The sequence below is a fragment of the Pyrgilauda ruficollis genome, unplaced genomic scaffold (genome assembly GCF_017590135.1).
Source record: "Pyrgilauda ruficollis isolate IOZ18807 unplaced genomic scaffold, ASM1759013v1 scaffold56, whole genome shotgun sequence".
Taxonomy (NCBI): Eukaryota; Metazoa; Chordata; class Aves; order Passeriformes; family Passeridae; genus Pyrgilauda; species Pyrgilauda ruficollis.
In genome coordinates, this window is record NW_024527266.1 from 4210418 (window position 1) to 4238005 (window position 27588).

The 27588-nt window shown below is 49.1% G+C and overlaps 2 protein-coding genes across 4 annotated transcripts in view; one reads left to right on the forward strand and one right to left on the reverse strand.

The window, feature by feature from the left end:
* Positions 1-3921, forward strand: part of SGSM3 (small G protein signaling modulator 3) — a 29292-nt gene extending 25371 nt beyond the window's left edge. For both annotated transcript variants that reach the window (XM_041481748.1, XM_041481749.1), the window contains 5 exons: positions 29-77; positions 298-383; positions 738-860; positions 2269-2329; positions 2718-3921. In XM_041481748.1, the coding sequence (XP_041337682.1) occupies positions 29-77; positions 298-383; positions 738-860; positions 2269-2329; positions 2718-2801 (403 nt within the window). In that variant the 3' untranslated portion in view covers positions 2802-3921. The remainder of the gene's footprint in view (positions 1-28; positions 78-297; positions 384-737; positions 861-2268; positions 2330-2717) is intronic.
* An 844-nt stretch (positions 3922-4765) lies between these two features.
* Positions 4766-27588, reverse strand: part of MRTFA (myocardin related transcription factor A) — a 68755-nt gene continuing 45932 nt past the window's right edge. For both annotated transcript variants that reach the window (XM_041481747.1, XM_041481746.1), the window contains exons 3-14: positions 19941-19996; positions 18333-18408; positions 17506-17667; positions 15900-16075; positions 15275-15430; positions 14526-14776; positions 13999-14170; positions 12763-13857; positions 11469-11609; positions 9473-9649; positions 9037-9097; positions 4766-8598 (exon numbers count right to left, since the gene is read on the reverse strand). In XM_041481747.1, the coding sequence (XP_041337681.1) occupies positions 8099-8598; positions 9037-9097; positions 9473-9649; positions 11469-11609; positions 12763-13857; positions 13999-14170; positions 14526-14776; positions 15275-15430; positions 15900-16075; positions 17506-17667; positions 18333-18408; positions 19941-19996 (3023 nt within the window). In that variant the 3' untranslated portion in view covers positions 4766-8098. The remainder of the gene's footprint in view (positions 8599-9036; positions 9098-9472; positions 9650-11468; positions 11610-12762; positions 13858-13998; positions 14171-14525; positions 14777-15274; positions 15431-15899; positions 16076-17505; positions 17668-18332; positions 18409-19940; positions 19997-27588) is intronic.

Genomic DNA, 27588 nt, shown 5'->3' on the forward strand with positions numbered 1-27588 from the left:
AGCTGGGTCTCTGCTGTGATCTTTACAGGCTTGATGAAGATGGCAAAGTCCTTACTCCAGAGGAGCTGCTTTACCGGGTGAGTGCTGCCCTGAGCCCAGCCAGAGCCCAGCTCCTACTTTGGGGATATTTCCTGTGGAGACTGTTGGAGGGAGATGCTCCAGAGTCTCCTAGACCTTCCCTTATCCCCTCTGGTGCTAGCAGGAGGCGCTGGTGGGGGTGGGAGCTCCAGGGAGGGCCGCATTTGCTGTATTGCTGAAGTGGCTGCCCAGCAGTAACCACACCTTCCCTCCCAACAGGCGGTTCAGGCTGTGAACATGACACACGATGCTGCACATGCACAGATGGATGTGAAGCTTCGTTCTCTTATCTGTGTTGGACTCAAGTGAGTCATCTGACCCTTGTACCCTCGGCATTTTGGCTGCAAAGAGCTTGGGAAGGGATAGAGTGGGCTTAAGCGCAGCAGTGGTTTCAATCTTAGGCCACAGCATCATTTATCCCCCCTCTCACTGCAGCCACTGGGAGAGACTTGTGCGTTGTGCTGGCCTGATTCCTAGCTGGAAGAAGGAGCTCCTGTTGTATGGGGTGGCTCACACAAGTTTATCGGCGTTATCCTGTTCCCACTGGGGACAGGGCTGTGGATGGGGGTCAAGGCTTGGTCTGAAAATAGGCTACCCTAGAGGGATGGGTTTCTTTCCTGGCTGCAGCTGAGTAACAAGCCTATACCCCATTGTTGCAGCGAGCAGGTGCTGCATTTGTGGCTGGAGGTGCTGTGCTCAAGCCTGCAGACCGTGGAGAAGTGGTTCCATCCCTGGTCGTTCCTGCGTAGTCCTGGGTGGGTGCAGATCAAATGTGAGCTGAGGTGAGTGTCCCTGTGGCATGTCCCCATGCCAGTGTCTGGAATAGATTTTCCCCTCCTCAGCAGGAGGTGGCCCTCACTACGGCTGGGTTTGGGCCCTCTCCACTGAGTTGCAGCATGGGCTGCCCAGACATCCTAGCCATAGACATTTCCTGCTGTGTGCTGAGGCAGCAGGAAATCTCTGGACAGTTTATTGTGAGGCACTGTGCCTGCCTGATCCAAGAGCAGAGCTTGGCTCCTGGGGTCCTGTTGTGACAAGCAGGCAGCCTTTGCCTGCCTCCTGCTACTCTGATGGAGAGTCTGCCTTTTCAACCCCACTGCTCTCCATGTCCTTTGCAGGACACTTTGCCAAGCACTCTAAGTCCAAGAAGGGGGCAGGGAATGTCCTAGGGAGACAGTTGGACAGTCATTGGCTGGGAAGGATTCAGTCACCCACTGACTCCCTGGTTAGGTGAGGGAGTGGTGTCGGGGGCTGAAAGCAGCTTTAGTGCCTGAGCTTGTACGAGGCACTCACTTGGAGCCCAGGGCACACATCGCTGGGGCTCCAGGCATCCATGCTCCTGGCCCTCCTGCACTCTGCAAAGCCAGGTGAAGTCCCAGGGAGCTGGAAGGAAAATCCCATGGCATCACCACTGCTCCAGCCTGGTTCCTGCTGTTGTTCAGTGGAAGCTGGCTTTTGTGTGCACCACCCACTTGCCTCAGGCCCCAGTGGGAGCATCTGTAGCCAGAGCAGGCCTGTGTGTGCACACTTCAGAGTGTCTTGTTCTCAGCCTGCTGCTGAATGGGAGGGGGTTTCTGCCCCCTCTGGGCTGCCGTGTCCCACAGCAGGGGGGCAGTGCCAGTGGGCAGAGCCAAGGACTGAGTGGGACTGGTTCATGTCTTATGTCCTACTTCTCCCAGCCATCAAGGGAGCGCCCCGTGCCAGCCCCTTTGAGCACTTCTGCTGCAGGACACTTCTCTTGCTCCAGGGAGAGGGAGGGCACTGCAGAACTCTGAGGTGCTGCAGGAAGGGGTCTGCTTTCTAGAGGAACCTGCCATTGCCAGCTGCATGCAGCCCTGAGCCAGGCATGTCTGCAGTCCCCCAGACCCGGGGCTGCCTCCTTGTGCTGCCCTGCGCTGCTGCTCCAGGCTCTGTAGGGGCTGCACTTGAGTTACATCTTCAAGCTCCTTCTTCCAGCCTGGGCCTGGGAGGATGTGAAGCCCAGTGAGGAGGGGAAAACAGGGAATGAATGACTGCTGCTGTCTTTTCAACACCATCAAACAAGGAATTTCATGCTTGTGAGCTTAGTGGCATGCCAGGACAAGCTGGGGAGACAGTGTATTTGTATGCCTGGGGCAGCAGTTGTGGCAAAGGCTGGGAGTGTGTCTGGGGGGTCCATTTTAACATCGCTCTCTTCTGGTTTTGTTGCAGAGTCCTCGGCAAATTTGCTTTCAGCCTCTCTCAGGACTGGGAGCTGCCAATAAAGAGGGAGGTCAGTAGGTGGCATCTCTCATTCTTTCACTCAGCCAGGGGCTTCACTTACTGCCTCCCTCTCCCAGCTTTGTGCTTCAGCCCATCATCTGCCTCCTCTGGAGCCAGCTCCAGAGGCTGTGGATGGGGCTGCTTTCCCTGCCAGGGCAGGAGCTGTGGGGCAGTGGTGGCAGAGGGGACTGCCTGCCCAGCTGGGGCAGAGGGAAGTGTCCCTTTCCCCGATGCTCTCCAAACCAAAGGCCTCTCGCTGTGCCAGCTGTGCAAAGGTGGGAAGTGCAGGAAGCTGCTCTGGGTGCCAGAGCCTCGGTGCCCTCAGGCTCTGCCTGCAGACAAAACCTCTCTTTTTCTGGGTGTGGTGCACTGACCTGGGTCTCTGTGTCATCCTGCAGGAGAAGGAGAAGAAGCCACTGAAAGAAGGGGTGCAAGACATGCTCGTGAAGCACCATCTCTTCAGCTGGGACATAGATGGGTGACCCCCACCCCACCCCATCCTGGGGACCTTCTCAATGGCCACACCCTCTCCTCCACCCCATCATGTCTCACCCCCTGCCCTTCCCCACCCCACCCACTTGTATCTGTGACAAAATCCCCCCTGGGGGCTGCCAAACCACCTGGGACAGATGGAGCAGTGCCAGGAGGCTGAGCTGCAGACCCGAGGGGGCTGATGGTTGAGGGTGATGCTGCAAAGGGACAAGTGTGTTCTGGCTACTAAAAGCAAGTGCCCCCTCCCAGTTTTCCACGACTCTGCCACCCCTATCTTCTGCTTTCCTCGGCCCTGCCTCCCCAGCAGTGCCCAGGGGAGCAGCCTGGCTGGAGGCATTGTGCTCTGCCCCATGGGCCAGCAGTCACATGTGGGGATGTGAGCGTTCTGTGGCTGGAGCTGTGGGGAAGAGATGGCCCTTTTGGGGTGGCTTTGATCCATGAGAGCTGGTGCCACTTACAGTTGGCACTGCAGCTGCATGGGGAATTGGGCTGGTGAGAGACTCACTGCTGTACAGGAGCAGGGAGAGCACATCCCCTCCCCATGGCAGCCAAGGGCTCCCCTCTGCTAGGGAGACATGTACAAGTTCCTTTGACTTGGAGCTAAGAAGAGGGAACTGGCATCAGTTTCATCCCACCTCCCTGGCACTGGTGTGGGGTGTTGACAGGAGTTGCCCAAATTTACCAGCCTGTTACCACTGTAACAGCCTTAGGGGATGGTCATTGTCTACTCTGGGAGCAGACAAAAACCACCTCTCCTCTAAACAAGAGTGTTTCATGCTGTCGTTTTAGTCTTGAGATGATTTTTACTGTTAACCAAAAAGCTGTAAATTTACTCCAGGAGCATGTATATTTTGGCACCGTTGTAGCTCAGGACAAGGTTTAGGTTGGAGCTGGCTCAGGGAGACTAACTCGTCCTCCTTGCCCTGCGATGGCAACGGGGAGGTGGGTCAGGAGTGGAGAATTGCTGCTTTGTGGTGGTGGCTCTGGATACGGAGTCTGTGACTTTCTACTGAAAGCGCTTGTCTGTGAGCACAAACTACTGATGGGATGACACTAGATTCTTACTTTCCTTTATTTGGTGGGTTTGTAAATAAAAACTGCGTCTTGGGAGAGTGCTGGGCTTTGTCTTTTTTTTTTTTTTTTTTTTTTTGACAGGGCCAGGATTTGGTTTAATTTTTCCTTTCTGCCATTTGACAGTGGCAGTCCCATTTCTGTGCTGGCACCGAGGGAGCTCCTTGCATTGGAGCAGCTCACAAGGTCAGGCAGCAGCCAGGGCAGAGCCAGTTCTGCTGCCAGCAGTGCCAGCCCTGCCTCGCCTCTGCTACCAGCCCTAAGAGCAGGTCCACAGCAGAGCCTCAGAAAAGCCAGAAATACTGGAAACTGTGGGTTGTAGGGACACTGTGGAGGGAGGACCCTTAAGAAAGGCAGAGGGGCTAGCAGAAAGCAGGGCTGGGTGGTGGGGACAGCAGTGCTGTCTGTACAAGAAGTGTCTCTGGAAAAAGCGGGTGTAGGCTGAGCTGCAAAGTGGGACAGTAGGAGGGCACAGGCCCTTGGGAGAACTGTGTTAGAAGTCCAAGCTTGTAGGAGGGTGGAAGTTGCAGCATATATTCTGATTTGAAAGTGAGCGTCTTCAGTGAAGATAATTCCTTTGGAATGTGGCTGCAGAAGGGGCAGTGTCACCTCACCACCACCTGCAGTCCAGACCAGCCTGCTGGGCTGGGGGAGACAAACAGCTGTCCCTGGTAAAACCTGCTTCTGGTTGCAGGGTAGGTAATTTCCATACACTGAGGGAATCTCCCTGCAGCTGAGAAGCATGAGCCACCACCACTTAAGCTGTTTTTTTCAGGTTTGAGAAAGACACAGAGGGATCACCCACCCACCCTTAGCTGGAAAAGGCAGAATGGCCCCAAGCCCTCCCACCAGCATAGCAGAAAAGTTTTTGAGAATGTGGCTGTTTGGAATTTTTTTAATAAAATGGATTTTTTTTCTTCAAATATTTGTAACTGAAAAAATAATTCAATTTAAAGATCCATTCTCTCCCCCATTAACTTGTCACTTTTATCCTTTTCCAGTTGAATACTCGCTCTGGATCTGATGCCCCAACACCATCCGACTCTGATGGTGCTGATCACCCCTCGCCAGTGGCTGCATAGTGGAAGGGAGAGTGCGTGCTAGTCAAATACACATTACAAACAAGTAGTGGTTACAGCAGAAAGATTCAGGATTACATTCAAGGTAGAGGCAGAACATCAGACTTCGTTTTTCCCAATGGGTGCAAAAAATGTATGTCCAGGGGAATACCTCTTCCAACAAAGAACTATTGAACTATTATTCAAAGAAATAATAGTAAGAAAGCAGAGAACTGGGCAAGCCTGCTCTGGGCACTGCTTGGGGAAAAGACTTTCTAACATTTCCGGGGCTGAGGCACCACCTTCCCCTCTGCCCACAGGCAAAGGGTTAGCACTCACTCTCCTGGCAGAAGTCCCTTGGATGGAGGGGCTCCCACAGGTCAGCCGGGCTCCTCAGAACATGAGGCTCATGGTTCTGTATCCTCTGGGCTCCTTGAAGCTCTTCAGCCAGTGCAAGTATGTTGGGCAAAGTCAGGGTCATTAAATTCCTACAGTTTCACACCTGATGATGGTGGATGGGTGAAGGTGAAAGGGAGCAGCTGTGAGCTCAGCCTTCCACCAGCAATCTCTGGGAAGGGCTACTCTGCTATCAGGCATTGGCATCTCTGCCAATCAATGGAGTACCTGGCTGGGGCAAGGAACTAGGGCTGGGTCAGGCCAGGACTGCAGCTGGAGTGCTCCCACCTTCCTCTAGGAGCTCATAGCATTGATCACTTTAGCGATCATTTCCTTCTTTATTTAAGAGCTGCGGAATTGTAATTATTTGTACCAAAGAAATCTCACAGCTGGTTTTCTGGGGGCTACTGCAGCTATGGGCTGAAGAACCTGATTTTGTTTGAGTCTGGCAAACAGGCAGCCTGACATTTTCCCCCTAGCATCTCGGAGAGTCTCTTTCCCCCCATACTTTCTTCCTCAGGAACTCCTTGCCTCCTGCCCCCACAGCTGGGCAGCTGCCCAGGCAGAGCTGGTGAAAGCTCTTGAGGTGATTGCTAAGTACTCACTGCTCCCAGTGAGCACCTGGGCTGCACCAGGAGAGAATTCCGGGAGGGCTCAGGAGGATAAAGAGGGTGCTCACCAGACTCTTTTATTCTGATTTTTAGGATGTGACACTGTAGCTTGAGGAATAGAAAGCCTCTGAGAAGGGGGGAGGGGGGTGGTGTCCTCCCCAACCCGGACACTGAGGAAGGCAGATAAGAGGCTCCAACTTGCTTACAGCTCAGGGCCAGAGGAGAGAGGAGGGGTAAGAAAGGAAGCTGCCAGCAGGCTCCCCCTGCTAATGATTAAGAAAGTGGCTCCCCATGCAGTTAACAAGCAAAGGGCTCAGGAAAGCAGGAGTGTCTCCCAGCTGCAAACAGGCGTGACCCCACCCAGCTGCCAGTTCAGTGGCTGAGGGAGAGCACATTGTGCAGGGTTGGCATTTACCTGCCTCACCATGGAGCAGAGGTACCAGCACCCCTGTGGCACAGCCTCTCCCTGGGATGAGGACCAGGTACCAAAGTTGTAGGGAAGCAGCACGTGGCTCACAGCTACCCCTCCCCAGCAGGAAGCTCTGCAGCCCAGCATGGGGGAAAGGTGGGGACAGCATCCTTGAGGAGATACCGAGAAGGATGGCAGCTGATCCTTTAATTGCCTGAGCAGGTCAGTACCTCAGTCTGCATGACTTCAGAAGCCACAGCTTCCCCCACCTCACTCAGCAGAAGCAGCCTGGACCCAGCTCAGGGCCAAAGCAGGAACAGCCTTGTGGCAAGGTGGCCACATTCACGTAAACCGTGTCCCACCTGCTCAGTGTGGCCATGCATTACTACTGACAGGAATTCTAAAGTAACAGGAGTAACAGCATAAGAGTGAGCTACAGGCCTGGTGTTCCACCACAGAGCCCTGCCCAAGCAATGGCATCGTCATGGCTCTGAGGTCCTGGGAGCTTGTCCACCGACTCCTCAGTCTGCAGTTGCCCCAGGGCACCAGCCTGGGGCCCTACAGGGACACAGGGCACCAGCTCAAAGTAAGCAGCCATTTACTTTTGCCTTTTACCCTGTGGGACAGAAGAGGGGGAATAGTAGAGGTCAGCTGCCCTCACAGTCACTGAGCCAGGACCTGCGCTGTGCCATCCAACACCACTCTTGCAGTCCCACTTCCCCTTCCTTGCCTATAGGGTCCAACATCCATTCCCAGCTGCTGCTTTCCACTGGGGCACGTGCTACGGTGAGGCACCAACACAGCAAAGGCAGAGACAGATTGCACGTGGCCCCCAATGATATGTTACTGATCAGCTGTGCCCCTCACCCGCTCCCCAGGATGCCCAGGCACTTTTGTGTCCCTGCCCAGGCTGACTGCCCTGCTCACCTGGGGACGTCACGAGTGCCGTGGGAGCTGGGGGCAATGGGCTGTGCCTGACAGCAGTTTTAACATATAAGGACCTGATTTTAGCACCTTAAAAAACCGTTTTGCCGCCCAAAGTGAGTGAAGCTAGCAGGCAGGCCGGCAGGCCTCTGCCAAGCTCAACAATATTTGGGAAACCAGCTTAGACGTTACCAGGTTGGTGGGGAGCCCTGGTTCCCTTTGGCTACATTTAGAGAAGGTGCCTGTTCTGCCCAGCTCCTCCCAGCCCTGTGGCAGATCAGACCCTCCCCCGAGAGATGGCAGGTGGTGCAGAGGACAGCTGCTCTGGGCCCCAGCCAGCCCTCCTGCCTTTGTGTCCTGCTCCAGAGGTAGAATCCCCTTCCACAACCGTTAAGACCAACCATGCTGGGGGAGCACAACCCCCTTCATCCGCCAATCCCAGGAAGGCGCAGAGTGCTGCTTCTGGAAACGGCTCAGGCCCAGTCATGCTCTGTCCCATTGAGGGAACAATGTGCTGCCATTGCTCCTGCCTGGAGGACCAGGGGCTGCTGGCTCTGTTCTTACCCCAGCTGGGCCAGGCTCTGTGGAGTGGGCAGGAGGCCGCCAGCCCCACAGCTCCTCCTGCCTCGTCGCCCCCAGAAGCCGTTCTCCCTGCCCTGGCCTGGCCCACTGCCGGCTTCACGCAGGAAGGACACTGTTAGGGGAGGAGTACAAATACTAGGAGCTCTTTCTTTTTTCTTTTTTTTGGTTGACTGGCCTCTTCCCTCTGCATGCCTGTGCCCTCCCACTCCCATTCCCTTCAGTCTCTGCTCACAGAATTACAAGCAAGAATCCCAGTGCAGCTGCAGATCATGTCCATCAAGAAAGTCTGTGGAAAAGAGGCTGGGAGCCGTGGTGCTCAGGGGAGCCAGGCTCATGACAGAACCCCCTGGCAGCTCCAGCCAGTCCATGCTGTCCAAGTTAGCCTCAGCCAGATCCAGGGCTATGCCCCCAGACGGCTCGTGAGCAAAGTGCAATTCCGAGGTGTCCATAGGTGAAGGCGGGTGGTCCAGGATGGCCGAGCTGCTCAGCATCTCACTGTGGAGGTCATCAATGAGGGACAGGGGCTCCGGCCCGTCGTGGCCTGCCGTCAGCAGCGGGAGGCCGGTGCTGCTCTCCAGGAAGTCCTCCAGGCGGCCCACGAGCACCGGCTGCCCCAGGGACACCGGCACCGCCAGCTCGGAGGAGTGGTGGCTGCTGGGCGGTGGGGAACAGGCCGGGGCCACAGGTGGTTCCTTCCCAGCTGGAGACGACTGATCCTTGAAGTCAGCAGAAATCTCTGTAGAGAGAACAAACAGGCCAGGTAAGGAAAAGTCTGGCTGAACACCAGAAGGATCCCTCCCACCCACCAGGGCCACAGACACCCTCCCCAGACTAAGCCATCACTGACCACCAGCTGGCATGAGGAAATGTCCTGTGCCCGTGCTTGCCTCGCTATGGGGAGTTTTCAGCCCACCTCCACAAAATCCCATCTCTGTCCAGTATCTCGGAAGTGATGCGCCTGAATCTGATGCAGCAGAGCCATCAAGAATCACAGAATCATATTAAGGCCTGACTGACATCTCCCTCAGTGCCTTTATGGCTACTGCCAGTGCTAAAGGCACTGGTAGGGACATTGGAGAAGAGAGTAAGGCCATGACAGACTCTGCCCTCTGTGCTCTGCAATTCCCAGACTCAGACCCAGGGACTGTGGGAAATGCTGGCTTTGTCTCCTTACCTCCACTTTCGATGAGGATATCAAACAGGTCATCCATCTGCTGGCTGGAACAGCCGTTCTCCTGGGGAGAGCAAGTGCAGCATTAGCTTCCTATTTACCAGGGGAACCTCCACTTCCAGCAAAACCCTTGGCTGCTGGCTCTCCTCCCTTGCCCCAGGCATGGGGCTGTTTTCTAGCAAGAATGAGCACACCATGACGTGACACCAGTCCTCTTTTACTGGCTGGGAAAGTATGGTCAGCAATGGCAACGAATGGCTTGGGATTTTTTTACCTGTGATTTAGGGCTCGCCCCAAACCCTCCAGAGAATGTTAAACAAGAAAGGTGCAGCTGTGTCTCCATTCCCTATCACTGGCCCACATCACGAAACTAAACAGATTTACAATGGCAACTTTTCATCTGCTCTTCAAGGAAACCAGGGAGAATAACTGCTCTCACCTGGGCCTTTGGCTGTTGCTTCATGGCCTCTTCATAGCCTGGTGGTGGCTCTTTCATTGGGACCGAGGGAACAGGAAGAGGAGGTGGAGGAGTTCCAAAAAGCGGCGTGTGCTGTTGCTGCTCCAGGTCCATCTGGGAGGGGGAAGATGCAGCAGGAGAGCCAGGCTGTGATGAGGACTGTTTAGAATGAAGGCAGAAGAGGGAATGAATGCAAATCAGGGAAAAGTCCTGATCAACAAAAATCCTCCATCAACTTCTGTCTCACAGCTGCTTTGAGAGACCATCACCTCTCCCTGTGAGCACTGCACAGCAGTCTGCACTGCTCTGCCCACAGCAGCCTGCCTCCTTCCCTGGACTCTGTGCACTATGCCCTGACTGCAGGGGAAGAAGACAAATTTCCCCTCGACTCACAGCTGGAAATCTTTAGCTGATTTTTCCAATGCTAATACAGCCACACCACAAACCACCTCCTCACTTCTCCTGGACGGGGAGAGCCTCGTCTGTCCAAGCGGGGGATTCCTGCCGCACTTTGGAGGGGAAAGGGCATTTCCCTTGAGTGCTCAGCCTACTCTGTGCAATATATCCAGGGCCTGTCTTCTACCCACCTCCCTCTACAGTGCCTGCTTTGGAGGCACAAGCCAGCTTCACTTAGCAGCAAGTTTCACAGCCTGCTGGTGGGCAGAGAACACCAGAGCACTCAGCAGCACCACAGCTCCAAAGGAAACCCCAAGAAGTGTTGCAGGAAGTGGTGCTCATGACTCAGCTTTGCCAGATGAATCAGCACATAACTGCCCATAAGAAGGAGGATCAGGCCTTTCCCTCTACAGCAGCTATGCATGACCCACACAGAATCTTGCTCCCCTAGAGCAGCGAGCCCTGGGCAGCAGCTGAATGCCACTTTCATATGTGCACATATCGATGCCTTTGCCCATCCTGTGTTCCCTGGAAAGCTGCTCATCTGTTCTGTGACCCACAGGTAGAGGAGCGACCCCAGACCAGCTCTGCTGAGGTCCACTCTTCCTGAGAAGGGCTGGAAAGCATGGCACAGGCCATGGGATGTGCTGGCAGGGTACCTTTTTTGGCTCACTGGGTGGGCTGGTTTTACCAGAAGTACCAATTTTCAGCGACTGCTTATGGAAACCATCGGGGAAGAAAGGCTGCAGGTTTGGAGGTGCTGAGAAAGACAACTTGGTGTAGGCCAGCTGGCCTGTGACCACCTGCAGACCTGGCTTCTGACCCCAAAGGGAGGCAAAAGGACTGGAAGAGTCAGTACAGACACCTCTGCAGCACAAAGGCTAAGGAACTCCAAGGAAAAAGGTGCCTTTATTTACCTTCTCCACTTTCTCCAAAGCAAACCAAGGCACTGACCCTTTGCAAAGTAGATTTCTCACTCTAAATATGTTAGAAATTACTTCTGTCTTCATACCCTTTCCAGGAACTGACTTGGAAATGATCCTCCAAGCTCTAAAAACTCTTCATCATCTTTCTGTACCTTATCTTAATTACAGTTTAGAGAGACAGCTAAGCAGGCAAGAAAGGGTTGAGATGTACAGCACAGCCTCTTTACAGCCAGCACCTGGAGAGAGTTAAAGGCAGAGGAGCTCTTTTTCCTGAAGCAGTATAGCACTTCACAAAGTGATGATTAACTGGCATGCTCAGGGCAGGGGAATGGAAATGACAGCATGCTCAGCAGTACCAGAGACTAAAAGGTCACAGCCTTTTTACCCCTCTGAACTCACATGCCCCTTCAGCAGCAGCCACACAATCCACACCACCCTCTCTCCATGCAGCAGCCACCTCTTCTGTTCAGCAGTAGTCCTTCAAGAATCTGGAACACTCCTGTGAATCAAGGCTGCTCACTCCAGCCCCTCATTGTTTTTAATCCACAGACAACACGCACTGGAATGTGGTAGGTTTGTACCCACTGCCTGTGGGTGCAAATGCTGGCAGCAGGCAAAGAAAACCAAGGGAGAAAAATGAGCAGGCAGTGAACTACCTTAGATTGGTTTGGTCCTCTGGGCTGCTGCTGCTGCTGCTGCTGCTGCTGCTGCTGCTGCTGCGTGGGCTGCTGAGGGGTGTTTGCAGGTACCTGACACGGCAGTTGGCTGGAAGTTTTAGCGGGTGATGATTGTACGCTCTGGAAAGAAAAGGGTATCCATAAGAGCTTATTCCCCGGACATGACATGGACACAGGGCTTAGGCTTCTTACAGCATTCATAAGTTTGTTTTTTCCCCACTCTTCATTCTTTATGAAATTCCATCCTTGTCTTTCCCTGAGCAGAGAAATCAGACTGGATGAGACTGAGAGTCATAAGAGAGGAGGCAGTACCAGGTTAAATCCCTGGGCTACCCATGACACGCCTCAAGGACTGCCAGACCTGACAGAGGAGCTGTGCCTAGCAGAGCAGTGGCGGAGCTCAGGTGAGATACTCTGGAGTTTCAAGGTTGACAAGGTTGATGTTCAGACAGCTGCCGACATCTCACCTGCTATGCAGCAAACGCAGCCTGCTCAGTGCCTGTCACTAATGGCAGACACTGCCACTTGCTCTGCAGAAAGTGCAAGAAATGTATCAGCAGAGAATGAAAATTATCTTTGATGTCATGGAAGGTGCTGAGGTTTGACTTATGCCATCAAACTTGGGCATATTTATCCCTTCCTGGAAGGAACACTCGGAACACTTCTGTTAAGTGCTGAGCTCATGCCAGCAGGGGATTCGTAAATCATCTCTGATGAAAGACTCTGTTAACACTGAAATACTGACATGCATTAAAACAAAGAGCAGCCAAAAAGCAAACAGTCTGCTCCCAGGGTCTGATTTCACCTCTTGGTAGATAAGATGACCCATCTATCACTCCAACTACGATCTCTACAGTTAAGGACAAGAGGTGAAATACACTCTGCTCATTTTACTACCACGGGCATAGTTGTTAAAAACCAGTGAACTGTAGCAGCAAACTCTTGTAGTCCAAGCCCAAGGTCCTGCCTGACAAAAGGCAGAACCATGCGTTTGGAAGAACGCTGAACATCCTGTGATGCACAGAGCCGTGCATCGTGCATTGCTGTACACAGCTCATCACTGTCAAATTCCAGTCTTTTTGCCAAAGATCTGCTTACACTGCTCTGTTTTACAAAGCCACGATCTACCAACCACTGCAGTGAGCAACTCAGCCCTTTCAGTATTTACTGTATTGAATTTCCACCCCGTGAGGCCATCCTATGGTAACCTGAGTTGGACAAGGAGAGAGGAACCGACTGCCTGCAGCAGTGATGGGATCCGACCCTTGCCTACCTGCAAGGGTGGGCAGCTGCTCCCTGCCATCCCGTGGGGAGAGAGGCCCTGCCTCTCGGCGCTCTGCTTGGTCACGGTGAGGACAATGTGGGTCCCTGTGGAGTCAGTGATGAGGGTGGGGGGAGGGGTGCCCTTGATGAGGGCGCTCCCTTGCTGGCCAAGGAAAAGCCGCGGGCTGTGGGACTGGCACGGCGGCTCTGCCTCCTCCTGCTTCACCATCACGGCTTTCTTTGGCACCGGGCTTGGATTCGAAGTGTCCATTTGGCTAGCGCTTGGTGCAGGGCTGAATTGGTCTGTTTGGCCACTGGATTGCTTCGCACACTGGCAACTCAGGAAACCATTTTCACTCTTGACCTGGGCGCCAAACGCTCCTGGTTTGGAGGCGAGGGCTGTTCCTTCTCCCGCAGCTGTTGGGGCTGGCTGTGACTGCTGAGAGCGCTTCTCCTGCTCCAGCTGCAGCCTAAGCATCTCTACCAGCTGCTGCTTCTGTTTCAGCATGCGGGTGAGTTCCTCAATCTGCTTGTCCTTCTCCTGCAGCATCTGGTCTTTGTCCCTAACTTCTGCATCTCTGCTGTTACCAGCACCACACCACTCTGACTTGGGTGCCACATTTATGCCACAGGAGGCGGACTTGGAGCTTTCTTCCTTCACCAAGAACTGCACTGGAGATGTCTGCAAGGTGAGCTGGGTCAGAGGTGAAGTCACCATCTCTCCAAAGGTATCTCCAGTGCCTGAGTTTTCATCCCCTGTACTCATTTGCGAGCGCTCAGAAGGAGTTGGAGAAACAGGAGGAGTTGAGCCTGTGCTCCCAAACTTCATCACGCCGCCACCAGTAACTGTGGCCACAACTACTTCTGCTGGTGCAATGCCAGTGGTGACCAGGGCTGGCCCTGTGCTCAGCCTGGCAGTTGGGAAGGCCACCACCACTTCAGCAGCTTTAGGGAGGACGGCTGCTGTGCTGGGCTTAGGAGTGGGGGTTGTTTGGCTGGCTGCACCGTTTTGCTCTTGGTAAGCTCGGAGACGCTCAATCAGGTCCGTCTTTGTGCCCGAGACAGGCAAGGCCCTCAGCTTTAGCTCTTGCTTCAGCTCTGCTACCTGGTAAGGGGGGAAAAAAGAGGGCAACATTAAGAGAACTTCTAACTGAACAACTATCAGTTAGATATCAGCAGCAGCATTGTTCAGTACTGCCCGCTGACAGTGGCAGAAAGGGTCTATTCAGCTTCACAGGACATTTACCTTCATCTCATCCAGGTTGGCAGGGAGAGGGCCAGGCTTGCCCACCGCAGCGTTACTGTTTTGTCTCATCAGCCCACTAGAACCAGAAGATACTGAAGATGTGCTGCTGACTGTGGTAGAGAGATTGCGTACGGCAGGGGCACTGGCACCACTCTGCTGCTCTCCTGGAGGCCTGCAAGAAAAGAAAGAACACAGACATCAAAACCACAGTAGAAAGACACCAGAGGCCCTCATTGTCCACAAACATACACACTCAGAAACATCTGGGTCACTAGTGCTGCCCTAGACTCTGAAGCACACCAGTGCTCTCGACTATATCCCTGCCCCTTGCTGTGCCAACCGACTCACTTCAGCTGCTTTTGTCTGATTCATCTCGCACAGGCTCTTTTTGAGGCCCTCTGGAACCTACGAGGCTGAGTGTGTCACACTGTCACACCCCGTGGCCACCCCTCACACCCAGAAGACCATGTCTCTGGTAAGAGTGCTGGTAAGTGCTTGCTAAGAGACCTGCCACTGCGGACCCGTACTTAGGTGGGGCTGGCAGGATGGTCTGATAGTTGTAGTGCTGCTGCTGCTGGTTGAGGATCTGAAGCTGGAGAAAGAGCTGCTGTTGCTGCAGTATTTTGGCATAGGATGAATCCATGGGAGGAGCTCCCTTGTCCTGCTTTTGGTCCGGGGGAATATACTGATGATACTTAAGCTTCTTGACCTTCGGCTTCAACTCCTTGGCTTTTTTACTGCGCTGAGACTTCTCACTAGCAGACTTGGGCTGGCTTTGCTATTTAGAAGAAAAGGAGGAAGCAAGTAAGAATGGAAACACTGATATAATGTAATACCCCATGTAAACCAGAACACACAGTGGGATTTTAATTTTGAAATTCTCTAGTTTGTTCACCTCAGGGTCTTTCCATGCTTCTCTGAGACATTACAGACACCGCAGTGGCAGCAGCTTATGCTGCACCATAATGCAGGTCACCTTTCCCAGCACACCAGATCCTTTGCTCATCCAGTGCAGACTCACTGACTCTAATTATAGATAACACTGATTGTTTCAAAACATTTTGCATTCAGCATCCGTTTTATAGAAGATGAATACACCATGGAACAGAAAACCCCATTAAGTATGTTACAATTAGTGTCAGAGGAAGACACTAGTGAGAAAGGTTTCCTCCACTTGCATCTGTTAATCTAATACTTCCAACTCCAAACCTGCTTAAACGTAACCTTCTTATCTCCCATTAGACTACAACAATGAAGACATCAGCCAAAACAGTACCTTAATGAGTGTTGGTGGGGGCTTGGCAGCAGTAAGAGCCACTCCATTGGTAAGACTAGGGGGCAGAAGAGGTGGAGGTGGCAGTGGTGGAGGTGGCTGCTCAGGTAGGAAAAGAGTTTCAGTGGAATCTGCACTAATCTGCAACTGGGACGAACCCTGCAGGGACAGAAAAAGTCATAATGAATACACACAAGAGGAGAGAAATAGTTTAACAGAGTGCAGGAAGTATCCACTTAGAAGGAAGGAGCATGGGCTTCAAATCTTTAATCTGATGCCTTTAACCCACTGCTTCAGTTGTCCCTGAGAAGCAGTACAACTTCTTAGGGCAGAAAAGGAATCAAAATCCAACACCTGTTGTTGGATTTTGATTCCCAGCATTTCCTGCTGGGATCAGCTGCACATAGGCTGTATCACCAAGCAATGGCTGCCCACTTCCCACAAGACACCACCATGAGGGTTTGTGAATAACCAGAGGAGGATGTCACTGACACCACACAGAACTAAGACCCTTGTGAAATGTCACAGACTGTACCTCTTAGGGAAGCCTTAGTCTCACTTTTTAGGCTCCTCTGCCACAAATCAGCATGAAGCTCCAGGGCACTGCAGGAGGCCTCCACATTCTCACCTGAGCTAGTGATGTACCAGTGGTGCCAGGGAGAGGCTCACAAATCCGGGAGTCCATCGGCGATGGGACAGAGCCTTGGGACTCATGGCTGGCTGGCTGCTCTGGGGAGAGGGCATCACTGCTGTCCTCATCAAAGGAGGAATTGTCTGCAACCTTTGGGTAGTTCACCTGTCCAACTAAAAACACAAACATCAATCGTGGTCTGTAAAGTGGAATAAGAAATTACTTGGCTTGACACTAGATGTTTCACAAAGACAATGATGGCATGTAGAGAGCTGTGCTTAAAGCACCAGCTAAAAATGAGAGAACAGAGTCCAAACTGGATCAGGTTTACGTGTTTACATTCACTATCTATCAATACAATAAAATGGTGTGGACTGGGGTGAACCATTTCCCTGGATTCCTAGCCTGGCAAGATCAGTGAGCGTAAGAAGAGATATTCAGGTCTGCCCAAACCCAGCTCTGTGGCATGGCTTATTTCATTATCATCTGGCACCGAAGAAGAAGACTGGACAGTATAAGGTTGAATCATGGCTTCTCTGGTGTTCATCCTGTATGGTGGAAGGTAGAATCTCTCTTGGATTCTTCTGCCTTGGAAGACAGAATCCCAAACTATCCTCTAGACTTACAAGCAATAAAGGCTATGGACTAAGCGATGGCCCTGGCTGCTATCAGCATTTCTGTCCATCTACATGCCCAGTAGATGAATTCACATGAGTGTAGACTTGCAATGTACCAAAGTACATTTTCTCAAATGAATCCTGCTAAGCAGGGAAATACTGTCATTTGCACCTCACCTAAAATCAAGAGGAACCCAGAGATGTACTTTGCTCTGTCAGAAGGAAGCCACATCTCTTATGCTTCAGTTCACAAGTTCACCCTTCCTCAACTGCTTCTTGTTCAGTAGTGAAGCCAGGCTCTCTCACAACACTATCCTTTTCCTTTTTTATGGAAAGTATTCCATCTTGCTCACAGTTGTGTCCCATTTGTCTTTACAGTAGCTGTGCGTGTTTGAGGGGATGAATAACCACAGACACACAGACTGCTCAGTCTGGGGAGACAGGAAAGAGCACTGCTGAGGCAGTGGGAAGGCCATTCCTCAGCATTCCTTTCAGCCCTTGGAATGGCAGTGGCATGATTTACATCTGTTCTGGTTTATTTTTAAAGGGGTTGAATCCTCTGAAGTTTTTGAGTTCACAGACATCTTTTGTTTCATCACACCTGTTTATATTCTGTCTCCCCTTCTGATCTAAGTCAGTGGGTTCTCCCTGACCAATGTTGTTGACATGTTATACTGAGAGAGGGATTTTAAGGAGACAATCTAGGGAATTCAATCTTCAACAGTCTTTCAAGTTTTTAAGGTATACAGCTGCTTTCATATTATTCTGGAATGTCCACATTCCCTATAATTTAATGTCTCCACAGCATTATCTGGGCCAGACGAAGATCTGCTTTTTCGAATTCTTGGGCTAAAAGCCTGTGGTTTTGGGCCAGGAAAATGAGACCAGCCATGGAATTGCACTCTCTTAGACATGCAGGTGAATTGATAGGTAATCACAGCCACATGTGGGAAATGCCCTCCACAAAGATCTTCCTCTGACCTTACCAATAATAGCTTCCTTCAGGCTCGATTCCACAGGCAAGATGTTCTTCTCCACCAGCTCCATGGGCCCTGGCCTCTGCGCTATCTTCTCATTGAGGTCATCTGCCAGCCTGGCTCTCTTCAGCTTCAGCTGCTTAGCCTGCAAGGAGGGTTCAGCTGAGGTCTCTGTTTGGGGAAAAGTAAGTAAAATGGCATCAATCCAACAATGGTCAAGCCATGCCCTTCAGCAGTATTTTAATTCTATTCAGAAAGGTAACTGTAGATAACAGTAGGTAACTACAGAAAAATAGTTGATAGATAACAATAGGTAACTATGCACTACAAAGATATGAGAGATGTTATGTATATTTAGGTTATAAAGATAACTACAGTAGCCCTTTTGACAAATCCACTGTTCTCAAACTGATGCCACCCAATTCTCATTCATCTTTTCCCCCTGGTTGTGCCCCAAGCTTGGTGCTCAGCAGCAGCACAGCGCTCCCTCTCTGAAGCTGAGGTTTGTTATTAATCAGATCAAATCTGCCTCAATCCCTCTTGGACATGTTATAGTGTCTTCCCTTCGCAGAAGAGCAATCCATGGTCATTCTATTTCATTGCTGCTCAGCTATACAAAACTGCACAGTATGAATTCACACAACAGATTTTACTGAGAATAATCTCCAAGCAAGCAGAGTTGAATCCCTCTCAAGGAATCATGCAACAGGCATGATCTTCTGCCCATTCCCAAGTGGAAGGAAGCTTTGGGGATCAGAGGCAAAGCAGAATGCTGTTAAAAAGGTAGTTACAATAAAGTTTATTGTTGATGTTTTCATGTTCAGCACTTGCCATACCTTCCAGAATGTGCATCCTAACCAACTCTGATCTCTCTGGCCGGGAGCGGATTTTGCGTTTCAGATAGTCCTCTGTCTGCAGCAAAAACAGACAAGCAAGAACCACTTTCAGCTGATCAGACACAGGAGTGAAGGACTCTTGAACAGCACAATGAAAAGAAACAACCATCTTTAGCTGTTACTGAGATCTAAATAAGCACAAAACGGAGAAGGGACCTATCTCCTGTCCCAGTGCACCCAGAGAACGAGCTTACTCTAAAGATGACCTTCTATTGTAATGACCTCAGTCAATTGTGCAATGCTGCCCCACAGAACAGAAACTGGGAAGGACTTCCTCAGGAGCTGAAGTCCTCTTTTCCCATTGTATGCACCACCACCAACTTGTGTCAGAGAAACATCCATGAGATTTCTTTTTACGTGAAAGATAAATGGCATTCAGGGCTGACTTGTAGTTTGGGCATACTCTTTACTTTGACTAAAGATATGTTATTTGTTAAGCTAAAGACCCCATGCAGTCCCTTGGGTGGCAGAATCTAAATGCTGTGACAAGGCTGATTTCACTTCCAGAGCTGCTTTTGGCTCTGTCTTTAGAGAAAGTGTTATGGAGCAATGTGCAGAGATGACCCTGACAGGCTGAACATGTTACTCTTTACACTGCTGAGGAATGGGAAGCTGGAAGCAGCAGGTAATAGACTGGTAAGTACTGGACATCAGGATGGGCCTTCAGAGAAAATAAGTATTAAAGTCGGTCAGAAAACTGCACCACAGTTGCTCAGCTGCCCACATAAAAATATTAACTTAGTAAGGTTTTAGGAAAAAAAGAGAAATAAGCAAAAGCCCTTTGGTCACTGGTCTTAATGCAAAGCCCCTATTGCAATCCTTCCACAGTTTAAATGGCCTCCCTTGCAGTTTTTAATCACAGCTGTTATTTTTCTTTACTTATGTTGCTTTCACTTTTAAAACAAAACTTAGTCATAACATTCATTCCACTGTAGGCTAATCAGAAAAGAATATCCCCAGAGGCCTTTTGAGGAACAGAAATTATCAAGAAACTCCCCAGTTAGAAAAGGTGGTACATGAAGTATGATGCCTGGCTTCCTCTTTCTGTAGAGCCACAAGTCTGTGATTTCAGTGTCACAAGATTTTTGGGGGGATCCTCTCTATTGAATTTTCAATTTTTCTAGTCTCCTAGGTAAAAATTGCATGTGCAGGTAGCAGAGAAACTTTACTCAAAGCTGGAACTAAGCTCCACATGATAAGAGCATTTAATAGCATTTAAGGGCAAAACTAACACCATAAAAATAAAAATGTCAAGTGCCTGGACAGTGGGGAAGAAGAGTATCAGCCACTTCCAGAAAGATGACTCCAGGGAAAATCCAGGCACCATTTTCAATGGCTTTAGGCATAACTATTTCACTGAGGGTTAACCAGCACCACATGCAAGCTCAGAACACCCCATCTAATACACCTCTGACTACAGAAAGCTGCATTACATCCAGAATATGAACCCTTCCCTTCTGCATCTCTTTAGCAGCTACAGGATGCCCAAAACACAACACATACTATTCCTGACTTGCCCAAAACATTAAAGATTATATTGCATCTTACCCTGGCACGCTCCAAACTCTTTCTTTGTTCATGAAATGCAGCTGGACTTTTCAGAGCTGTGGAGAGGAAAAGTATTTACAAAATTAATTAGAATGATGGAAGTTCTCTCACTGCACAACCCTTCACGCCAACTAAGTTAACAAACACACCACAGCAACTGCCTCCTGCATCTTCCAACACACTGAGGCAGATCTGCAGCTGGTACCAAGCAATGGAAAGTGCCACACTCCATCTGACAGCACAGGGACACAGGAACTGAGCTGAAATTTTTGTGGGCCACTGGAGTGCCTAAAAAGTGTCTACAAGTACACTCCTAGTCAAACTAATCACTGTTCCCAAAGTTGGGTCCAAGAGCAGGATTCAGAAACAGCCCCCCAAAAAAAGCCTTTTACAAGCTTCAGTAGAGACTAAAATATCCAGGACCCTTGTGGGAATGGCTCTGAAACATTGAAGAGGTCAAACTGTTGGAAGGATGGGGGACAATGCTAATGAACTGTAAATCCCCTTTACTATCTTTTAATCTTTTAAAGGAAGCTGCAGGTCTTTCCAGAATCTGGGCCTGTGTTTTGTACACATGCAAGGACTGGCTGCAAACCCTGAGAGTCCACAGCACACATCTACTGCTCCCTGTAAGAGGAATTACTGTGAGAACAGGGACACTGGGAGAGAAAAGTACATCTGTCTGTGTAGTGACAGAAAACCACAGCTTGAGGAATTAACTTCAGCTCTCCAGAGAACAGACCTTCTCACCCCCTTGGGCCCTGTTTAAAACCAGAGCCAAAATGGATCAGGTTTTAAGAAACTGATCCTCTGCTGTCCAGGACCACACTAACCCTGGAGGAATCTCTCACTCTGCCTGGCTCCTCTGGAGCACACAACGCTCACGTCCCACAGTAAAACCAGAGGGGTGGGGGGCTGGTGGTGTCAGGAGCTCCTCACAGTTTCCCTGAAGCTGCAAGTAGCTTGTTTTTTAAAAAAACGACCACACTGTGGTTTGTATTAAGTCGCTGAAGGGAGTGTAATAATTTCTTTTCATATTTCTAAATTGCTCATATCTTAAACCATCTGAATTACCATCCAGCTAAACAGAAAAGTTAAAGAACTTCAGCTTAAAAGATAAATTGCAAGTCTTTTGAAGACAGAAAACTAAGCTCATAGAGTTAGTGACTCTGAAGTGTTGCATCTAGGTCCTGTGAAAAATAGTCTGCTGATATTATTTTTTACTTAAGACTAGTGATTAAATACTTCTCAACTATAAGTTCATAATGAAGTCTCAAAAGACTTAAATAAAAGCCCCTGCATTAACACAATGTAAGAAACTACTTCTAACACACGTGGAGCTTTCCACACTCTTCCTTACAGAATGAAACTGAGCAGCCACAGAAAGGTTTAAGACACATTGTGTGACATATAGAGTCTCCTTCTGATACCAAGATGGTTTTTTGCCTTTTCTTTTATATACCTTTTACGTATCCTCAATATTCTTAGGATGCATACTTGTAATTCCTTAAGTCTGATAATGTAGAATTGTCCTAGTATTCTGTTAGGCCAGGAGACCAAACATCCTAAAGGCCTCGCAGCTGGAGGCCGGAAAGCCCTGCACTACCTTGGGAAACCAAGGTCCTCCCTAGAACATATCCTGTAAACTAGAGATGTGGCACATCCATGGGGGAATTCCTCAGATGGGAAAATATCACACCATTCATCCAGGCCTCCCACTGGGGCATCCTTGTTAGATATGCTAATTTGTGAGGTCTGTAAATTGTATACACAATCTATCGTGTGCGTGCATTGCGGCACATCCCACCTCCGCAAAGTGATGCACCATAAGGGTCCTTATTAAAATACTGGAGTAAAAACCCTTATCCCTTAACCGTGTCTGGCTCTCAATTTTTTAAGACCAGGGAAAGGCATCACCTCTAGGTTCACATCAATGGAGTAAGAAGTAGAATTCAGTCCACATGGCAGGAATTCTGAACATGCCAGGCATCGTAGATGGATTTGGAGTACAGAAGTGAATGAAGAATAATTTGTAGAATAAATTAACAATAACTGAAAACCACAGTGAGTGTGTATACAGACCCCTACAACAATGGGGCAAATAGTTCCTGCTCAGAGTAGTTCCATAAATCTGATTACAGAGAGAAATCACCAGAGAAAGTTACACAAGCTGTGAAACACACTTTGAGATAAACCAGAGGTATGGTAGGGATATTGTTTGGCAATAACTACAAAAATAAGGCAGAAAACTTCCCCATCTCGCTGAGGCACCAACAAGGCCTCAGCTGATGCTGGCAATGAGGTGTCCTGACCATGGCACTTCAATGAAGAGCAAGGAACAAGCAATACTCTTTTCAAGTCAAGTGAGCTGTTTGTGAATTCCCATGTGCTTGAACCTGAACCTGCTTTCCTTTCACTGTGGGCATCTCACACAAAAGCAAAATAAAAGCTCAGGTCCACTTGGGCAAAGAGAGCAAGCGACATTTAAACCTGCATAAACATCTACCCTGGAGACAAGCGAAGCAGGATTCATCTTGAGTCTTCAAAAACTCTCTAGCAGAATGCGCAGACACAGCAGTAATTAATTCTTTACTCTCCCCTTCCTGCCTACCTCTGCTGTCAGTATGAGGCAGCAGATGAACTTTAAGTGACATTTCCCTGACCACAGCTAATGGTCAGGAAAGCCAACTGCAGGAGTTCAGCTGGTGTCATAGGCAGTCCAGGAAAACTCTTGCATACAGAAGAACAAAGCAAGAGAAGAATCCCTGAGTAGGAAAAAAGAAAAACACGCATGCATTTAATAGTAAGTAACGCAGAGCTGCCACAGGAATAATCTTGCAAAGAACACTCATGACCAGTTCTCTGACACGTGTGCTGGGATGTAGCTCTCTGGGCTGGCAACATGACAGAGAACTTCATATTTGACCTCTGAAAATGTCAAGAGGGCACAAATCCTTCACTGCTTCCCTCAGCAATCCAGGATGAGGTTGATAAGTCAGAACAGGGTGTCTATTGTAAAATCATGCTCCACTTGAAGTTAACTAATCCTTGCACAATTTTTTGCTTTGAAATGACTACTTAACCCAGAGCTGTGGAGCAACTCTGTTAACTTAACTACAGCAAATTAAAAAAAGGAAAAATATAATCCCATTAAGAACTCTGAAGCAATAAGGGTCTGGGTGAGGTCTAAAGGAGACCCTAAAGCGCAGATATGCCCCTTTTCTAGCTCCTACCCCTGCCCTTCCCAACCACTTAGCACTGATCCCTGCAAAACTGTTCCTGTGCCTCATAAGCAATCTGGGTGGCTCACCAGAGTGCTGCTCCATCCATTCCACTCACAAGTATCCAAACTGCCCAAGCTCTGCCCTTCTCAGCCCTATCAGCTGTGGGGGCTCCTTCTGGCACTGTATGTGAATGAGTGGCTGAGCCGGTGGGGCAGAACCTGTGCAAACCAGGGGGGTGTGGGGCAGCATTCCCACTCTGCCCACAGCCCTTAGGACCTGAAGCATCACATATAACCACAGAGGGTTAGGGATGAGGAAATTCCAATCACCTGATGCCTTCTGACTGCTCAGCCTGCATAAAATACACTAAACTTTTCCTTACAGTAGTTTGTCTAACCTGTTCTTGGAGACCTCTCATGAAAAAAATGTAGCATTATTGCAGAGGAATTATCACTACACAAATGTTTTTACTATTTAAAAACCTTTCTGAATATCTAACTTATATTTTCCTTCCTACATTTTATACTCTTTGTTCTCCACCTTGCCTGCAAACATTACAGAGAATGATTTATTTTCTTCCTCTTTGCATCTATCCCTTTTGAAAACTTCAGTTCTCCTACAATCTTCTGATATACAAAATTACCAAAGGCAGTTGCTTCAACCTTCCCTTGCAGGTAACATTATCCAGACCTTTGCTTGTTTAGTCTCTTTTGGACTCCTTCCATTTGAGGTGCATTTTTGTTGAAGCCTAGTGTCCAGAACCGGGTACATATTCCAGTCTAGGCTTTACTGGCTGTTATAGAGATAAATGATTATTCAATAACACTTCTCAGCCACATGTCCCAGCCAGTTTGCCTTGTTTTTGTACATAAAACAAACAACATTTACTTGTGTTTGTCTCACCATCCACTCCCCAATCCTCTTCTGCAGAGCTGGTACCAAGCCAGCCACTCCTCATCCTCAATTCAATCCACTGACTAGGTGTTACGAAATGTAGACATTCTGCCTTTCTCTTTCACTCATGTTGTTGGCTTCTCCAACACTGGGAGTCCCACTCCTGTCCTCCCCCCAGCCTATTAACCTGGAGCTTAATAACCAGGCAGACTGTTCCTTTGTTTACATCACATCACTGAAAATACTGAATCCTGTCAAACACTGATTTTCTCCCTTCCCATCCCACCCAACAACCCTGCTCAACTCAGCCTCCCAGTCTGACACCAAGCCTTTTCCAATCCTGTTCCCTCACAAGTTGCATAAGGCAGCTTCAAGTAGTCCCAGCTTGCGTCCAAGGAACAAATATCAGGAAAGGCTGTTTCAAGCACCTTACTAAACCCAAGAAGTGCAAAACCACATTTAATACCCTGAATTCCCTGGGAAGCATTTCAACAAATATTTAGTCTGCTGGCAGATCCAGCTTCAGTAGTGATCTCCTTTTCCCCGCTTTCCATGTCCCATATGTTTTTGCCTTGCCACCAATGCTCCAATTGTACTGCACAGGGAGCTCTGCTATGGAACTGCTGCCATGAAGTATCTCCTGCACCTCTCCATGGCACCTGCTCCTCTCCAAACTTAACGTGAATCCTTGACCTAACTGTCCAGCTACCTTTGAGTGAGCCCTGATGAGAACTGAGTGCTGCCAGAGGAAAAAAAAAACACCGAACTTGCCAAACTACAACAGCAGTATGAGCTGGTGGGTTTTTGTTTTCCACTGTATGCAGAAAATAAATAGTTGACAATGCAGAAGTAACTTCTACTCAATTTCAGTTAGATTACCTCCTGCTTGCATTTTGATTTTATTTCTACATGATATGTACATGGCATTTTCAGCCTCAGTAACCTGCAGTTCCATTTCTCCCTCATTCCTGTACCTAGGTCTGGGTCAAAGCATGTCAGCCCTTGGTTATGCTGACAAAATCATCTGTAGACTCTGATCACAGTTGTTTTGAAAGTTATTTTAACCTGGATTGGTATGCTGGTTTACAGCACAGCTCCACAAATAATAGTGTCAGCAAAGCTGAGCACAACTGCCTTGCCAGACAAAGTCAGAAATGAGAGGCTGAGTTTAAGGCCAGCACTCTAGCAGGAGCCCCAATCTTTAACCATGGAACCATGGCCCCCACATCTTTAAATTGCCCCATCCACCACAGGAAGACAGCCTGGTGTTACAAATGCCCCAACAAGCACTAAGAAAGGCTCAGTGACAGATGGGGCAATAGCATCACCAATGGGGCTTGGGACAGCACAGTCCAGCAGGTGACCTCCACTGAGCTGTTCACACTTTTGTCACACTTGGACAACTGTGGATGTTTGTGACATCTGTTGTTAGGAGGATGAGTTTTACCCCTCACCTTTAGATGACTGACAGCAGGACTTGATTTTCCTGCCACAGATGGGCTGGCTAGCAAGGATCTCATGAAATTCCTACCACAAGCATCCTATTTCTTTAGTCTCTCTGCTGCCTGTTGTGGAGCATTTTGAGGCTTCATCTCCGGAATTCCTGAAGTATTAGCATCTTTGTGGCCACACCCTTAGCTACCATGAGAAACCTCCCTGCACATCAATGATGCAACTCTGCGCCTCCACCCTGCTTCAAATATGTTGCAGCCATCCATTGCAACTGTGTTCTTGCACCTGACCCCCAAAACCAAGCAGCAGCACACAAGACCATCTACATTCACCCACACCTTTCCATATAAAACCCAGAGATGAAAGTTGCTAATCTTCACTTCAAAGCAATGTATTAATTCCTATGAAACAGGGTGCAAACTGCAATGCCTGAGTTCAGTGTTCCCCCAGCCCAAGCCACATTTTGCAGATGGCAAAGTGTGAATGAATCACAGAACCACAGAATGGTTTGGGTTGGAAGAAACCTTAAAGATCATGTAGTTCCAACCCCCCTGCTATGGTTGCAGGGACACCTTCCACTAGACCAGATTGCTCCGAGTCCCATCCAGCCAGGCCTTGAGACACTGCTGCAAAGCATCAAACTGGTGCTGCTATGAACAACAGACTGAATCAAGGATCAGGAATCAAATCCAAATCTTCAACGTAACAGCAGAGACAAAAAGCTGGGTAAAATGTCCCACACATTTCTGTTCAGGGCTTATCCCACAGTGTACAAAAGCAGATTTTAGCCATGCAAAGCTTTCAAAGATATTCATAGGCAGACTCTGAGTTCCTGTTACCTAGTGTGAGAAATAAGTGGAATCAGAAGCACACTGAGACACTCTAAGAATGAAACACAGCAGGGGAAGGGGACTGACCCAACTGCTGAGAAAAAGAGGCCAAAATACCCATACACCCTGCATTTGCTTATACAGCTGACAGAAGACACTGAGGTTTGCACGGAACCAAACAGAGGGAAGAAAGAAAGGCAAAAGGATCTGCACAGATCCTCATAGCTCAAGTGCCTTGTGGGAAGCAGAGGCTGCAAAGCCTTCTGTAATCAGTAAATCACTATTCAAGGCTATCAGACTTGTAGACTGACAGAGGAGAGGAAGCACATGAGCTGTCCTTGGCCATAGTATCTAGCTCATCATAGACAACAAGGTGATATTTCAACTGCAAATCAGTTGGTAAGACAACACACAATGTGTGTAGAAAGGCTACAGCTAAATTCAGAATACTGAGTCAATACTTCGCTCCTCAGTTAGACTCATTCCTAAGGGAAAGGAGAAACCTTCCTTTGCTATGACAAAGAGACATATCCAAACCCTAACTCAGACACACTGATTTAATCCAGAAAGGCAGAAGGCCTTCTGCTGCAGCTATATACCCCTGCTCTCAACCAAATTCTGGTTTCTCTCTCTTGTTTACTATGCTTTCGTAAAAAGATGAGATAAGTACTGGAAATAGGCTCGATGACTTCCGCCGTTGGTTGAGGGTGGGGCTCCCACCCATAGGATTTGCTAAGAGACACAGAACTTGAACCACAGAGCAAGGCAGTTTTAGCACTTTCTTCCTCCCTTCATCTTCACCCCACTTTCAAAAAGCATGTTCAAAAAGCATTTCTCACAGCATGGAAGAAAAAGGTATTAAAAAACTGGGTCACATGCACTGAAGGGGTTGTCATCTTGCCAGTGGGGCAGTGTCAAAGAGCTGCTGCTGTGTGCTGCAGAAATATGAAAAGGGGCTGGAGAATACACAGCTGAGAGAAGAGAGATGTCCATCAGCATCCTTTTCTCCGTTTGCAGCTCTGGGGAGTTTCTCACTCAAGACACAGAACAGATCACACTTCAGAATTCTTGATACCATACCTCAACACTGGTAAATGACTTTGGATTAAGGGTAAAATATGAGTATCAAATTAAAGATAGGGGAAAAAACCACAACTGGTAAATCGTGATTATTCAAATCCCAAAATGCATAAACTCAGAAAATTCAAAATTAAGACTGTCATAAAAAAGTCAGTGCAAATGTTTATG